General features: G+C 41.7%; 1 protein-coding gene across 1 annotated transcript in view; it reads right to left on the reverse strand.

Moving 5' to 3' along the window:
• Nucleotides 1-966: 966 nt before the first annotated feature.
• Nucleotides 967-16,106, reverse strand: part of ST3GAL1 (ST3 beta-galactoside alpha-2,3-sialyltransferase 1) — a 226,377-nt gene continuing 211,237 nt past the window's right edge. Inside the window, exons 7-8 of the mRNA XM_077493372.1 lie at nucleotides 10,543-10,662; nucleotides 967-8,269 (exon numbers count right to left, since the gene is read on the reverse strand). Of these exons, the coding sequence (XP_077349498.1) occupies nucleotides 8,096-8,269; nucleotides 10,543-10,662 (294 nt within the window). The 3' untranslated portion in view covers nucleotides 967-8,095. The remainder of the gene's footprint in view (nucleotides 8,270-10,542; nucleotides 10,663-16,106) is intronic.

Below are 16,106 nucleotides of genomic sequence, written 5' to 3' on the forward strand. Positions count from 1 at the left end.
TCTTCTAGATCAGGGCTCATCTACTCATAGCAGGCCAGATCTAGTGTGATGAAAGCACTTTACCCGAAGCTACAGTTAGACCTTTAATTAATGATTATTTTTTTCTCCCAGTTTATTTTATTATAAACAAAACAATGATAAAGAAGGGTATACAGTATGAACTGGTATCCAGAATCCCTCAACTGATAATGGTTCCAATATCCATTGGATAAGATTTTATGGATCCCTCCAACATTAAACCCAGCCAAAACCTTTTCACGAGTTACTCAGAGTGGTGAAAGGGTTTGACTCTTTGTAATGTTTTAAGTGATGCCCATGTCTAATTTGGGGAAATTCCTTTAGTTACTGTTCGAGTGACCATTGTGGCATTGCTGGGTGCTGCTTCCATATTTAAGTGGAAGTAAACCCATGGATTTAAACAGTTAAAAAAAAAGGCATGCCGGGAATGCTAACTGCACATTGGCTGTGCTCTCAGCCAAACTATCAAACCATCCAATGGCTGGTGTCATAACGAATCACATGTGCAGCACCATAGCAGTTGAAGATTAAACAGAGGCAAAGATGGCAGCTTCCTTGGCTGAACACGATAGGGGAGTTTACTTCCACTTTAAAACATACATTGCAGACCCAGAGAACTTTTCAACTGAATATCGGGAGAAACAAGAACTTGAGACCCAAGCAGTGCCCTGATGGTCATCTGGACAGGTGGTCAAGGAAATCTCCCCAGGGGAAAAATTAGAACCTCAGTCAGGTGTCTCTGTCCTGAACAATAATGCAAAATCTCTAAGGGGGGACACAGGCACCGAAAAAATTAATAATCTGAAGTATTCTAGTCTTTCCGACTCCAGCCAACATGAAGAAAAAAGTTTTAGCTGGAGCTCCGCATTAACAAAGGCAAAAGAGAATTCATTTTCTAGTAATTTATACAAGCTTCTAAAACAAAAAACAAAAAAAAAAACCTACTCATAATTCTAAATTTTTCTTTAAATCAGAATTGTTTTTAACATTCAAAGTGTTTAGGTTTTTCACGTGATGTACACAGCCCAAACATTTTTTTAAACAATCTTACAAATTTGTACACTGCATAGTGACATTGCATTCATCGATAAATTTGCAGGCTTCACAAAGTTCTTTCTTATCGTAGGATCATATTTTCTTATCAAAAAAAAAAAAAATGAAAGCCTTTTTTAAAAGCATACAAACAAGGATACATATAAAGATAATACTGTGGCACATTCTTGGAGACCTAATAAAATACAAATAATACTTTGATTTGCTAAACCGTGCAATACAATATTTGCTACCTAATTGTTGGCTACAATTTTTGCCACTTAAAGCGTAACTAAACCCATCGATTTCCCAAAACAAATATATTTAAGGCATGGCGTGAATGATAACTGTCACAATTGCGTGTGCTCTCAACCAAACTGTCAAACCATCAAATGGCTGGTGTCGTAACTGATCACATGTGTAGCACCATGGCAAATGCAGTTTAGGATGGCAGCTTCCTTGGCTGTAAAGCATAGGAGGGTTTAGTTCTGCTTTAATGGATAGGTAAACCTTATTTGTAAAAAAAAAACAAAAAAACTTTTTTTTAGTTTAAGATAGAGTAGCGGATGTTAAAAACCCTTTTCTTTTTTTTCTTTTGCTGTGCGTGTCCCATTAGGGAGATTTTCCTTCATTTCATGTCTTGAGACAAAACAAGAAACCAAAAGGAGATCTTTACAACGTTGGGGAAGTCCGCTCATCGGAACAACTATGCTCATTGGAAGATGTGGCTTTTATTTCTGTTCTGGTGACAATTTTAGAAAATCTCTCACTTTGGGCTCAATTGTAATGGACCAACACAAATAGAAGGCAACGGTAATGGGCCACCACAAATAGAAGGCAACGGTAATGGGCCACCACAAATAGAGGGCAACGGTAATGGGCCACCACAAATAGAGGGCAATGGTAATGGGCCACCACAAATAGAGGGCAATGGTAACGGGCCACCACAAATAGAGGGCAATGGTAACGGGCCGCCACAAATAGAGGGCAATGGTAACGGGCCGCCACAAATACAAGGTAATGGTAAAGGGCCACCACAAATAGAGGGCAATGGTAAAGGGCCACCACAAATAGAAGGCAATGGTAAAGGGCCATCACAAATAGAAGGCAATGATAATGGGCCACCACAAATAGAAGGGTGACTCAGTGGGAACACACAGAAAAAAAAAAAAAACTGTCCGGCATTCTAATGCCACACTACTCTACCCAAAATTAAAAAAATTAGGTTTTAGATAAATTGTAAAATCTTGTATTTGAAAAGCAATTTTTCATATCTATTAAATAAAAATAAAAACACAATATACTGACTTAATACTATTAAACATTAACAGAAAATGTTTGCAATTCAACCACATGAAAAATACCATTGGGAATATTTCAATATACTGTATCTAAAGCCAAAACTTTTTTTTTACATTTTGGACAGAGTAGTGAGGGGTTGGAACCCCTGTCAGATTTTTATTTACCACTGGGGGGATAACACTGCCTGGGTGAGAATGTATGTATACTCGGACAAGGGCAACCTTAAGTCCTTCCTGGGCTAGTCCTTTAAGAGGTTCTAAATGCCGGGAGGCAGTGGTGGGCATTATGATCATGTGCCCACTGCGATTGGCAGATTTTATCAAGAAACAAGGCTAATGGAGAAGGATCTCCTTTAATGTAACATTCACCCAATGTAATGGTTTATAAGGCTAAAAATATAAAAGTAGCCCTTGTTTGATGATCAACATAAATTACTGCGATTTCGCCCTTGGATTTAACATTCAGCAAATATATAACAAAAAACTCAGACAAAACTGAAACGTGAAAGTAGAATTGCTTAAAACTAAACAGAAGATGAGAAAATCACAAATATAGAGATGGTTTATAACTGGTTATTGGTCTTAATAAAGGTTGTATTAAAAGGAGAAGTACAGCCAAAGTTCGTTGGGCTGTACTTCTTCTGTGGATCACAGGAGTGCAGTTCGTTTTGCACTTCTGTAACTCGTCTTCAGTGGACAACGGGCTGAAGCCCACTATCAGCTGATGTCACAGAACAGGTCCAGGCTCGTGAAAAATTGCGACCATATGGTCAGGATCCACCCACAAGCCTGAACAAGCGCCTGGCTCAGCCTCTCAGCGAGCCACTGACAGCCTGAGCTAGCCGCTCCCGCCCCCACCACAGCCCAGCGCTCCAGTGAGTGCTGGAGGGGCAGAGCAGAGAGAGCGGTGACTAACAGCCACCAGCTCTCTGCTCAGGGAGCTCTGAGAGCCGAACTTGTTTAATCCCTCGGTTCTCAGTCTTAGAGCTGACTGGGTGCTGCATCCACCTAAGTATGATTCTAAAATAAAAACTAATTCCCATAATTCTTTGAACTAGTCTAGAACAGTATTCTGTAGAGATATTGTAATTTTCTTGATACTAACCAAAGTAAATTAGGATAAAACCACATGTTGATATATATCATAATGTTCTAGTAATGTCTATAATGATTTAGATTTGGTATTGTGCAGCTTCTTGTTGAATTTTATTTATGGGTTTTCCCTGTAGGCCTTTAGCTTTAGCATGAATTAAACTGGACTTAGACTGGTGGACAAACCTTCATTTTGAACTTAAATGGTTCTATTCAAAAACCAAGGGTTTCCATTCAAAAACCAAGGGTAAAAGGCTATGTGCACAATACAACAACTGACCCTTATTTGCTCTAGTAAGGTCAGAGTCGGATTCATTGCTATGAGATAATGACCTTTGCACTTAAAGTGGGGTGCCCCTAAAAAAAATAAAAGTCAGCAGCTACAAATACTGCAGCTGCTGACTTTTAATAATCGGACACTTACCTGTCCCAGGGTCCAGCGATGCAGGGGAACGAAGCCCCCCCTCACCGTTATTCGTACTGTGGGCACCCGGCTGTGGCTTCACAGCCGGGCACCCACTGCGTATGCGCGAGCAGCGCAGAGCGCCGTGATACGCCGCACAGTCATCTGGGACACGACACAGGTCACAGATGACTGTATGGCGCGAGGGGAGGTGATGTCACCAGCCCGGGCAAGGAAGAAGGCAGACTACGAGGGACCCCCTAGCAACAGGTATTTAAAAAAAAAAATCCAATTATTATTTATTTTTTTAAGAATTTTAAGCATTTATATTTTTTGGTGGCAACACCACTTTAACATTAGCATTATTTTTACTGAGGTTTCAAGTGCTTTGTAGCACTGGATCAATTTAAACCTAAAAAGCAGCCATTCTTAACCATAGTTTCATGAAATCCTGGAGCTCCTCTGGAGTTACTAAGACAGTGGTCATCAACCCTGTCCTCAGGGCCCATTAACAGGCCAGGTTTTATGTATTACCTTGGGGAGATGCAGACTAGAATACTGCAATCACTGATCAGCAAATCATATCACCCGTGATGATTGAGGGTTGATGACCACTGTACTAAGGGTTCCTTGAGTTGTGGTGGACTGACCTCTTTTTTGATAATGCCTGCATAGTTCTAGGACCAACAGCGGAGCCAGTGGCATGATTCTAATGATCTTATAAGCTGTCTGCAAGGATGGCATTCTGACAACCACTGTAAGGGAGCATTCATTCTACTGACCACCAATGAATAATACTTTTGTTTCAAGGCTTTTTCTAAGGCAATCCATAGATGCGTTTTTGGTTTTTTTTTCTGTTCAACCAGGGGGTAAACAAAAAACAGAAAAAAAAAAGACTCAAATTCCCCCAACCACACACTAGCTGGTGGCACTGATCGAACGAGGAAAATCCGACAAGGTTGTTGTACAAAAGTCAATCAGGAGACCGACTTCTGTACGACCTTCATGCCAACATTCAACCTTCCTGCTGAAATGGCTGAATTTTTATCCATGTGTGGCCGGCTTAAAAATGGTTGAGAAAGGCTGCTTCTAAAAATTTAAAAAAAAGTCTTATACAATTTGTAGCCAATTTAGTCACCTAGAACCCATAAAATAGAATCTAGGATCTTACAAGGAGTTCCTACTTACACACTCACCTCTGCTCTCGATCTCGATTTATTTTTAAGCAATTCTGTGCAAAGGTTAAACTCAAAAAACAAAAAAAGACAAATAAAAATGTACAAGGGTTCAAACCATCTGATAGTGGTCACCGATTACAGGAAACAGTAATAATCTAGAAGACGACTCATCATAGAAACCACCAACAGCGGACAACTTGTGGACCTCCTGTAGGTTTAATATGTTCTACAAGATACGGATTAGCCTTGACACAGTGAGGAAGATTTACCTAAGTTGTTGAGAATGCTCACACAAAAAGATTCAAGTCAATTATCCAATCATGTGCAAATTAAATGAAATTAACAAGAATTAGCTTTTTACGTTTCAGGATAATTCATGTGAATGTTCATATTTTTGTGTGAACATTCTGAAGTCCTTTAGTAAATCGGCCTTGATATGTACCTCTTAGTAAAGCCTGGTCCACTATTACCATAATAACACCCAGCTTATCCTTTGGCGAATAATCAACAATTGCTAGACTAAGCTATCTTGCTATTCATGATAGGGCTGCAAGAAGAAATGCGTTCCTCTACTCAAGTCATACAACCTCAAAGTTTGCATAAAGTAGGCCAGACACAGGATATTTTTTGCTTTATAAATTGTATGACAATTAAACAGTAGGCTCTGTGGAAAATACACAAATGTGTGTGAGTGCAGCCTGACCTATTGCTTCCATATAGGGCAGGAGACTTCAAATTTTCTAAACAAACGGCCAGTTTATTGTCCTTTAGGCTTTAGGGGGGGCTGGACTGTGGCCAGCGGAAGTGGACATTTTCCTGACATCAGTGGGAGTAAATATTACCACATTTAGTATTGGGGGAGGAATAGTGCCCCATTGTTGGTATCATTAGGAGGAATAGTGGCCCATCGTTGGTATCATTGGGAGGACTATTGCTCCATTTTTGGCATCAATGGGGAAGCTGCACTGGCTTGGCGGCCACTCTGTGGTTTGGCCAAACATGTTGAAGGCATCCAATGCCCCTCAAAAATATTCAGGGGAGGCATTTTTAAGGCAATTCCTTTTTTCTTTTTCTTTTAAGGGTGTTCTGCCCCCTGCCTATTGGCTCCCACCATGGCTGGCTCCTAAGTCCCATATTTATCCAACACTAGTTCTAGAATTATCTGCTTGAGCTAATTTGTTTAATTGGGTGCAGTGTTTGGAAAAGAATCCATATGCAGGCCCACTTTAGCCACTTATCTCAGTTCTGTTCAGAAGACAAACATCAATAACTTAAAAGAACAGTAAGATGTATAAAAACCTATCCTAAAAAAAGACATTCTAATACTTTGAAAGCATCATCAAGTTTTTTAAGGCCCTACAATAAATTATCAGCACCCTTCATTATCCCCTTAAAGTTTCTAGAAAAATACTACAAACCTCAGTGGTACCAAATGAGAATTAACTGTAATTCCCAACAATAAATAGGATTAGGCTGAGCTAACAAAACTATGTAAAAAGGTTTAAAGCAAAAATACCATCACTTTGTAGCCTGACAACTTTCTCAGTACAGTCAGACCAATACTTTAATACACCAACAGGTCTCTTTAACACCACAGTGCAACATTCTGAAGCCCAAACTAACCAAACCAAAAACAGGATGAAGCAGCTAAGTGCAGAAAGACCATTGGTTACTGTGGGCTATTGCCCACCATTGCTCTCTGCACGGTTACCAAATAGCCCCAAGCACATAAAATAACTCTTAAAATGATCTATAAGCAAAACTTCAGATTCTTGATGTACCCAAAGAGATTTTGAGAGTTCCTTTGGTAATAGGAACCTGAAAAGGTTCATCATATATTACCAATACAAAACAATGCAAGGTAGAAAATCACCATACAAATGAAGTCAAAATTTGAACAGTTAAGGTCCTCGTAAAAAAAAAAGTAGCCAAGCCCTATATTGTTCCGAGATCCAATTCAAAGAGTACAAAGTGATAGAATACAGCAAGAGATGACTTTTGGTTTGTCCTCAGAGGGCCCAGAAGTTGCCTACTCAAGAAAAAAAAATCCATTATGTGAATATTCCAGGTTCAGGACTTTTTGTCCCAAAATAACTTTTTTTCCGATAATGAACAAGGCCAAAGAACAACCAAGAGTATACAGTGAAACTGAACCCAAAAGTTGCATATCAAGATGTAATCTTCAGGTCTTCAAAAAGTGATCTTCAACCTCCAAGCACATGGATGTTGTCGAAATTCTCGTTAACTGGTAGATTTTAGCTGTTATTGCCAAGAAACACAATGGATCTGCTGCACCAAAGATCAGTAAACCAAGTCGTAATCCTGCTGTCATCACTCCAGGCTGGTAAGTAAGTTACCTTCTAACCCAGTGAACTGGTGAAGATGGAACCCATTGAAGGGTGAAGTATATGTTCTGGTCCTCTAGCTAATGGTCTATTGTCCCATATGCCTGGAGCAGCAGTCTAGTGTCACTGGGGTCATGGTTTCTTTTTATGTAAAATTATAAAAACAACGTAAAAACGTTAATGTTCTACTGTTCCAGTAACATGAAAAGGTCAGTTCCAGACTTGCTAGCTTTTCTCAAGGGTGTACTGAACAACCTGAGTTTTGCTTTTTCGATAATAAAAAAATAATTGGGTGCCAACAACAATAGGTCAAGAAATGCAGGAGTTATTATATAGATAAAACTCTTTACAAATTATGAAACACTGACACTTTTCGCCTTCTTTACCAATGTGATAAATACCATCTAAAATGACGTCCAGCGTAAGTTGTTAGCCGAGTCTAACCTATTGCCATCATAATGAGTCGAAATCCATTGGTCAAACCAAGTCCATCAGACCCATAACACGTTGTCATTTGGCCCAAGTGGCTGCAATAGTGTTGATGTTAATATCAAGGAACTATAGCTCTTCTTTTTTAACTTGAAGAAGTTCTGTATCCCGGAAGTGGTTCAAAAATTCAATGTATAAATTATCCACTAGGCCTCCGAAGAACACGCAGTCTCCCCCCGAAGAACATCACATTTAAATAGTAGAATTGTCAACCGCAATTTTCCATCCGTTTGGGGGTCATCTCCCCCTATAGATGTTAATTTTTTTAATAGAAGTTAAATTGCCTATGACATCAGCCTCAAAATCACCATCGTGGACCCCAGTTTGGCGGAAAGCTCCCGCAGATGGATTGTTCTCCCAGTAATGGTGCCAGTTTCCTTTGCTGTCTGCTCCAAATCCATACAAGTCCACCTGTTTGGATAGAAGGAACACGTCAAATCCAAATATTTTTAAAGGAATCTAACCCTACATATATCACTGTTTCAGTGTCAGTCTGGGCAGAACAAAATTTTTCAGTTTTGGTTAGATGGTGGCAAGCTAAATTAAAGCAGATGTAAAACCAATATGTGATATCTGTTTAAATGGTTCCTCATAATTTTTTGAAAAGCATGAGGACATTTCTGATCCTGCTCTTCCAAGTAGCAGGTGACAATGCGATCTATTGGTTTCTGATACATGTGGCAGTGTCGTTAGCTTCCTGTATATGCACCCATATACTGACTGCTCGTTATCATGCCATGCATGGCATTTTTGATTTCACAGGGAGTTTTACCCCTTAGCCCATTCAAGGTCTTTGACTGATGGGGCGGAGGCTATCGTCTTTGTGACGTAGGATCACTGAAACTTATGGAGATGCATTATAATGCAACGGGGGGGTTACGGTTCTAGAGGCTGTTCATCAGCAACTGTGGGGTCATGCTGAACCCACAGAGGAGTTTATTGAAGTTTTGAAAGGATTTTTATTTTGTAAAAGCCAATGCGTTTTAGGGGCTCCGCAGTACCCCCCCATCAGGGGCATTTTGTTAAAGAGGAAGTAAACCCTGATGGGTTTACTTCCTCTTTCATTCCCTGCAAAGGCAAAGCATAATGGACTACTATGCATCGCATAGTAGCCCATTATGTGTCACTTACCTGACACAGGAGCCAGCGATGTCACCGCTGTCCCCTGTAGTCCGGCGCATCCATCTTTTCGGTGGGGTCTCGCAGCTCCGCCGCTGTCATTCGGCGGAGCCGCGATGACGTCACTCCCGCGCATGCGCGCGGGAGCCGACACGCACGGCAGCTCCATTATTGGAAATGCCGCGCTCAGTGCGCCTGCGCGCCGCTGTCTACGGCACAGCGGTGCCTGTCTTCGGGCAAATATCTCCTAAACCGTATAGGTTTAGGAGATATTTCTTGGACCTACAGGTAAGCCTTAATCTAGGCTTACCTGTAGGTCAAAGTGGTTTGTAAGGGTTTACAACCACTTTAAGTGAGACACTGTGATATCACGGGGAGTTATGCCCCTTGACCGATTCAAGGTCTTTGACTGATGGCATGGGGGCTGTTGTCTTTGTGATATAGGATCACTGAATTTTATGGAGATGCATTAAAATGGTTTTACAGTCATGGAGCCTTCTCACCAGCAACTGTTGGGTCTTGCGGGACCCACAGAGGAGTTTATTGAAGTTTTGAAACGATGTGAGCACCACACCAGACCTTTTAATAGATTTTTGTAACAGCCAATATGTTTTGGTGGCTCGGCACTCCCATGGCATCAGGGCTAAAAAAACAGATAAGGTAGGCACTTGGATTTGAAAAGCTGTGACACTGGCATAATAAGCTGTGCTCAGCTAGAATGAGAACGGTTACGTGCCCACTATACTGTAAATAAGCTTTTGCATTTGACTATGGAAAAATTATGAAAGTTCTAAATATGCAATGGTTTGCAATGATAACTGGTAACCCTTCAATGAAGGTCTTTATTTGGGCAATTCGAAAACTTTCTAAGCAAAAGGGCCAGTTTATAGTCCTTCAGGCTTTAAGGGGGTAGACTGTGGCCAGTGGGATTAGAAAATATCCTGGCGTCATTGGGATTAAACAATGTCCCATCCTTGATTCTAGTGGTAGAAATAATGTCCCACTGTTGGAATTCAAGGGAGGAATAGTGCCCCATCATTTGTGTAAATGGAATGGTGCCCCAAGAGCAAGACAAAGGCAGGCAAAGGGCCACATCTGGCCTGCGGGCCACAGTTTGGAGACCACTGTCCTAGACCATAGAGGCGATTGGAGATGATCCAGTCTCTGGTCATCTCTATTTCCATTAGAAGCAACCGCCAAAATGGATCCCAGGCTCCTCAGAACACAGAGCAACAGTGAGCAGGAGGAGGATGTCCACTCCTCTCCCTGCTTGTAGAAGCGATCCTTCAGCTAATCAGCCACTTAGATGACTTTTATAGAGTAGGGAATTGCCGGCTGAAAATTTTTGATACCGGGATTATAGCTGACTAACTGCAGCCATGGCCCCAGTATGAACATAATGACGCACGTATGTGATTTGGCGGGAAAGTAGTTAATTTATCTTTGTTTATTGACTAGCCATGTATTACCATTTTGTTTATCACTTACTACTGTATTTACCATCACATGAATACTGTGTAACACTGTTCCAATGCCCAGTTGGTTATACGACATGGATGGGTTACCTTATCACAAATGTGAAGAGCAAATATAACACTTAGAATTCCTGTGGAGGGGTACCGGCCATGATTCATCAACCATCGATCGTACACATACTTCATGAATTCTGGGTTATAGACAAGGATCTGTTGAGCAAAAAAAAAAAAAAGAAGCAGGATCAGACAAGCATACAGCATGCATTATGACGCCAATGCCAGTCATATCAACATATAGCAAGATGATTTTTACTGCTTATCCCTTCCATCACAACAAACAAGAGTTCTATTTCCTCACTGTAGGATAGTTGATTAGACCACAAGCTTACGAAACAGGAGTGCCCAGGCATAGGAAGTGCATTGCTATTTTTTAGGAGAAATTTAACACAAAAGAACCACAAAAAAAAACACAACAACAACACGTGCTGCATAGGCACAATACAATTTCTAGATGTTCTCTATAAGAGCAAATTTGACTTTTTGAGATCAAGTTCATTTTAAAGTGGACTTAACTCAAAAAGTGAAGAACAAACATGTACAGACATGGCCAAATGTTTTGAGAATGACACAAATATTAATTTTCACAAAGTCTGCTGCCTCATTTTTTATGATGACAATTTCCATATACTGCAGAATGTTATGAAGAGTGATCAGATGAATTGCAATTAATCACAAAGTCCCTCTTTGCCATAAAATGAACTTAAAAAACATTTCCACTGCATTTGTGAAGAAGCCTTCAGGGAGCTCAAGAAAGTCCAGCAAAATAAAGAGCATCTGCAGATCTTCCAAAGCAAAAGTATAAAATTCATCTGGGGTTCCTCTGGACACTGCCTCTCCAGGTGAATTTTATCTAGACGTAGGACACAGGGAGGGTTGGGGGTACCCTCAACATACTGTGGTATTACCAAGCGGCACACTTGGCACATTTGTCGACCATCTATACACGTTTAGAGAAACCTGATTGGGTGCATATAGAACGGCAAGCAGTCCCCACACACACATTCGACTTCTTACGCTGGTTTCCTCCTAAAGATCGTCCTCTTATAATATCTCCCATACCGTCCCACTCTATTTCCCTTTGGGAAGGCCTGAAAATCCTCCCCACTCTAACCTCGGACACGCAACCTTTAGCCCGAATCTTTCACAATTCCAAATTCATACTGGAAATGAACATGAACAAGCCTTCAGGTGGTGGTTAGACAAGGGGTTATGCCGAGTTGGACACTATCTTACCCCCCTTGACCCGTTCTGTTATGCCGCGTACACACGATCGGAATTCTCGTCGGAAAAAGCGCTGATGGTTTTCCCGACGGAATTCCGACGAAATTCGGCTCAAGCTGTCTTGCCTACACACAGTCACATCAAATTCCGATCATTTATAACGCGGTGACGTACAACACGTACGACGTGACTAGTAAAAGGAAGTTCAATAGCCAGTAGCCAATAGCTTCTGTCTCGTAGTTGAATCTGAGCATGCGTGATTTTTGGCGTGTCGGAATTGCATACACAGGATCGGAATTTCCGATGGAAAGTTTTTTCCGTCTGGAAAATTGAGAACATGCTATCAATTTTTGGCTGGCGGAAATTCGGACAGCTAAATTCCGATGGAGCATACACACGGTTGCATTTTCCAATGAAAAGCTCTCATTGGTCTTTTTCTGGATGGAATTCCGATCGCGTGTACGCGGCATTACTGTAAAAGCAAATTAGAGATGCCTTGTGATCGTGTTAGCAGCTTTCTTTTGTTTTTTTGGGATAGCGCAGTGTTGATTGGTACTGAAAATTAGAGATGCCTGACTAGGAGAGGAATTCATGCAAATATCCCACTTCTTAAACTCTCAATGGAAAAATAAACCAGAATCTCCAAAGTTGACAGCATATGAGCAATTGTGTGGCCAAGTCATAGAGCAGAGGGGGGGGGGGTATCTCTACAATATACCTGTCACTTGCATCAGACAACTCTAAATTATCGTACTTGCTGACCTGGGAGGGAGAGCTACGAGACAACTTGGCCATGGAGGTGTGGAATGAAAACTTTCTCCGATCTTACAAAGGTATGCACGACACTGCCCTGATTGAAGCACATCTAGAAGCGTTAACCAGGTGGTACTTAGTTCCAACCAAGTTAGCTAACATGTCCCCTTCTCCCTCTTCTCAATGCTTTAGAGGCTGTACTCGTTTAGGGTCCATGATTCATATATGGTGGGACTGCCCAAGAATCAGAGGATTCTGGAACAGATTATTCCACATTATACGCAAAGTTACCGGATGTCAGGTCCCCAAAGATCGCTCCATAGCACTACTAAAAGCCCCGGTCCGTATAAACCACCGAAGCCACCAAGGACATAAATTTTCTTTATCCTTTTTTGGGAGCAAAACTGACCACAGCACAAGCTTGGAAACAACCAAATGTCTCCGTGGCAGTAGCCACAAAAAATTTGGGTGATGGCACAAGAAAAAATGGTCAACTCTCTGACGGACACAGCTGCTAAGTTTGAGGCAACATGGGAACCCTGGGCATCCTATATAGGCATTTCAAGTTAATATGGAGAATACAGATAGGGACACAGGAGAGGGATCACGAGGGGCTGGCTAATTTCCTTAATATCTTAACCGTCTTTCTTTTCTTTCTTCTTTCAGACTATTCTTCTTTCCTTAAAAATACAACTTCTCACTATCTCATAGTGCACCAGGTTACTTATGATTGTCTTTATGATCAAAGATAGGTTATTCAGAGACCTAGGATAGACAGCACCTTGACTGCTTAACAACGTAAGCACAGACTATAGCCATAGGGGCCAAATGACTGATTGCTATCTATTAAAGTGGTTGTAAACCCTTATAACACACTTTGACCTACAGGTAAGCCTAGATTAAGGCTTACCTTTAGGTCCAAGAAATATCTCCTAAACCTATACGGTTTAGGAGATATTTGCCGAAAGACAGTTGCGCCGTAGACAGCGCCGCGCAGGTGCACTGAGCACACCGCCGTCAACGGCGATATGCCGCGCGTGGCGGCTCCCGTGCGCATGGGCTGGAGTGACGTCATCGTGGCTTCGCCGAATGACAGCGGTGGAGCAGCGAGACCCACCGAGAAGATGGATGCGCCGGACTACAGGGGACAGCGGTGACTTCGCTGGCTCCTGTGTCAGGTAAGTGACACATAATGGACTATTATGCGATACATAGTAGTCCATTATGCTTTACCTTTGCAGGGAATGAAAGAGGAAGTAAACAAGTCATCAGGGTTTACTTCCTCTTTAAGCACAGATTAAAACTTTTGTTCCACAGCCACCAGTCCGCTATTCTCCTTAGGGAGTGATAAGATTAACAGTCTCGTATTAACAGATGATTTTTGTGTAAGCCGAAGGTCTCTGTAACCTGTATCAGTTTTAGGTCACATTTGACATTTATTGTTCAACATATTATTTGTGATGTAATGTCACATGTTATTGACAATAAAAAACGTATTGAAATAATAAAAAAAACCCGAGAAAGTCCAGCAAGTGCCAGGACGGTCTCCTACAATTGATTCAGCTGCGGGATCGGGGCACCACCAGTGCAGAGCTTGCTCAGGAATGGCAGCAGGCAGGTGTGAGTACATCGGCACGCAAAGTGAGGGGAAGACTTTTGGAGGATGGCCTGGTGTCGGGAAAGGCAGCAAAGAAGCCTCTTCTCAAGGAAAAACATTGGGGACAGACTGATATTCTGCAAAAGGTACAGGGATTGTACTGCTGAGGACTGGGGTAAAGTCATTTTCTCTGATAAATCCCCTTTACGACTGTTTGGGGCTTCCAGAAAAAAAACCTTGTCTGGAGAAGAAAAAGTAAGCGCTACCATCAGTCCTGTGTCATGCCAACAGTAAAGCAACCTGACACCATTCATGTGTGGGGTTGCTTCTCAGCCAAGGGAGTGCGCTCACTCACAATTTTTTTTTCCAATCACACGGAGCAGAGATCAGTGTCACTTGTTGCTAGGCAGAACGGGGATATGCAGTTTACGTCGGCATCTCCCCGTTCAGCCTCCCCGTGAGACGATCGCGGATATCCCCGTGGCGATTGAGTCCGCGGGACCCACGACTGGACTCACGGGGGTCCCAACCAGCACACGCCGGCGCGCACACGATGGCAGGGTGGCAAATACAAATGGACGTATCTGTACGCCAATTTGCCTGCCCGTGCCATTCTGCCGACGTACATCGTTGTGCGCCGGTAGGGAAGTGCTTAACAAATCGTGTCCAATGCCACATTTTGAAGCTGCAGCAAGTCAGATAGAGCCCTGCCTCATTTCCTGGCTGGAAGACGTCCATAATCATCTAGTCCTTTATATATAAAACTTTAAAAGTCTAAGGCCGCGTACACACGGGCGGACTGTTCGCCCAACTTTGTCCTCTGAACAGTGTTTCAGCGGACAGTCCGCTCGTGTGTGGGCGTTCAGCGGACAGTTTCAGCGGACAGTTTGACGAACAAAGTTTTTCGGAAATTCCGAAAAACTGTCCTCTGAAACTTTGTTTGAGCGAACAGTCCGCCCGTGTGTAGGCTTGTTCGACAAACTAAGTTCCGCGCATGCTCAGAAAGGCTTAACACGCCGAAAGTTATAATGCAGTGTATACGACGTCGTATTTTTCGTCCCGTCGTACGTGCCGTTCACGTCATCGCGCACGGTTTCAGCAAACTGTTCGTTCGTCGTGTGTGGCCATGTCCGTCCATGCTAATTTTGAGCGGACTGTTTGCTGAAACTGTTTGACGGACAAAGTTGGGCGAACAGTCCCCGCGTGTGTACGCGGCCTAAGAGATCATTTCAGAACTTTATCCACCTGTAATGTGGCCTAGAAAATTGTACAACTCAGTTGAACAACAAACTGAAATCTTTTAGGTGGAGGGAAGTAAAAATAAAAAAATGAAAATAATGTGTGTTGCCTAAGTGTACACACCCTCTGTTCAGAATTCACATTGATGCGATTTGGCATGCGATTTTACATGTCAAATCGCATACCAAACCAGTGGCAATTGCCGGCAATGCCGGTGTGTTCGCATTTGCGGGGGGGTTTCCGTACTACTTTGGCGATTTTCCATTGACATCTGTACAGAAACCCACATAGATGTCTCTGAATTTGCCCCCGAAGTAAGAACTGACATGCGGGAATGAAATTGTGTGAGTTCAGTGGAATTTGCACAATTTCATTCTCGCAGTCAGTGTGAACCTGGGCTAAATTGGTACACACCAACCATCATTTAAAAATTATTTTTTAAATATATAGATATAGATCTATATCTATATATCTATATCTCTAAATTTCTCTCTCTCTCTCTCTCTCTCTGTATATATATATATATATATATATATATATATATATATATATATATATATATATATATAAAATGTATTATTTTTTTAGCATGTTGATGAGGAGGGAAAGGAGGAACAACAAATGGCAGAATAGAAGAGAATTAAACTTCAGCTTTCAATCAACCCAATGTTGGTTCTTAATAGAATGAATGTCACCGGTTTTTTCATAACGGGTTTCGGTTATAGGCCATAGGGAATTGTATTAAATGTTGGATTTTACATATATGTGAAGTATTTGTTAAATA

Source organism: Lithobates pipiens, unplaced genomic scaffold (assembly GCF_037356315.1).
Source record: "Lithobates pipiens isolate NorthernLeopardFrog02 unplaced genomic scaffold, aLitPip1_a1.2 Scaffold_19, whole genome shotgun sequence".
Taxonomy (NCBI): Eukaryota; Metazoa; Chordata; class Amphibia; order Anura; family Ranidae; genus Lithobates; species Lithobates pipiens.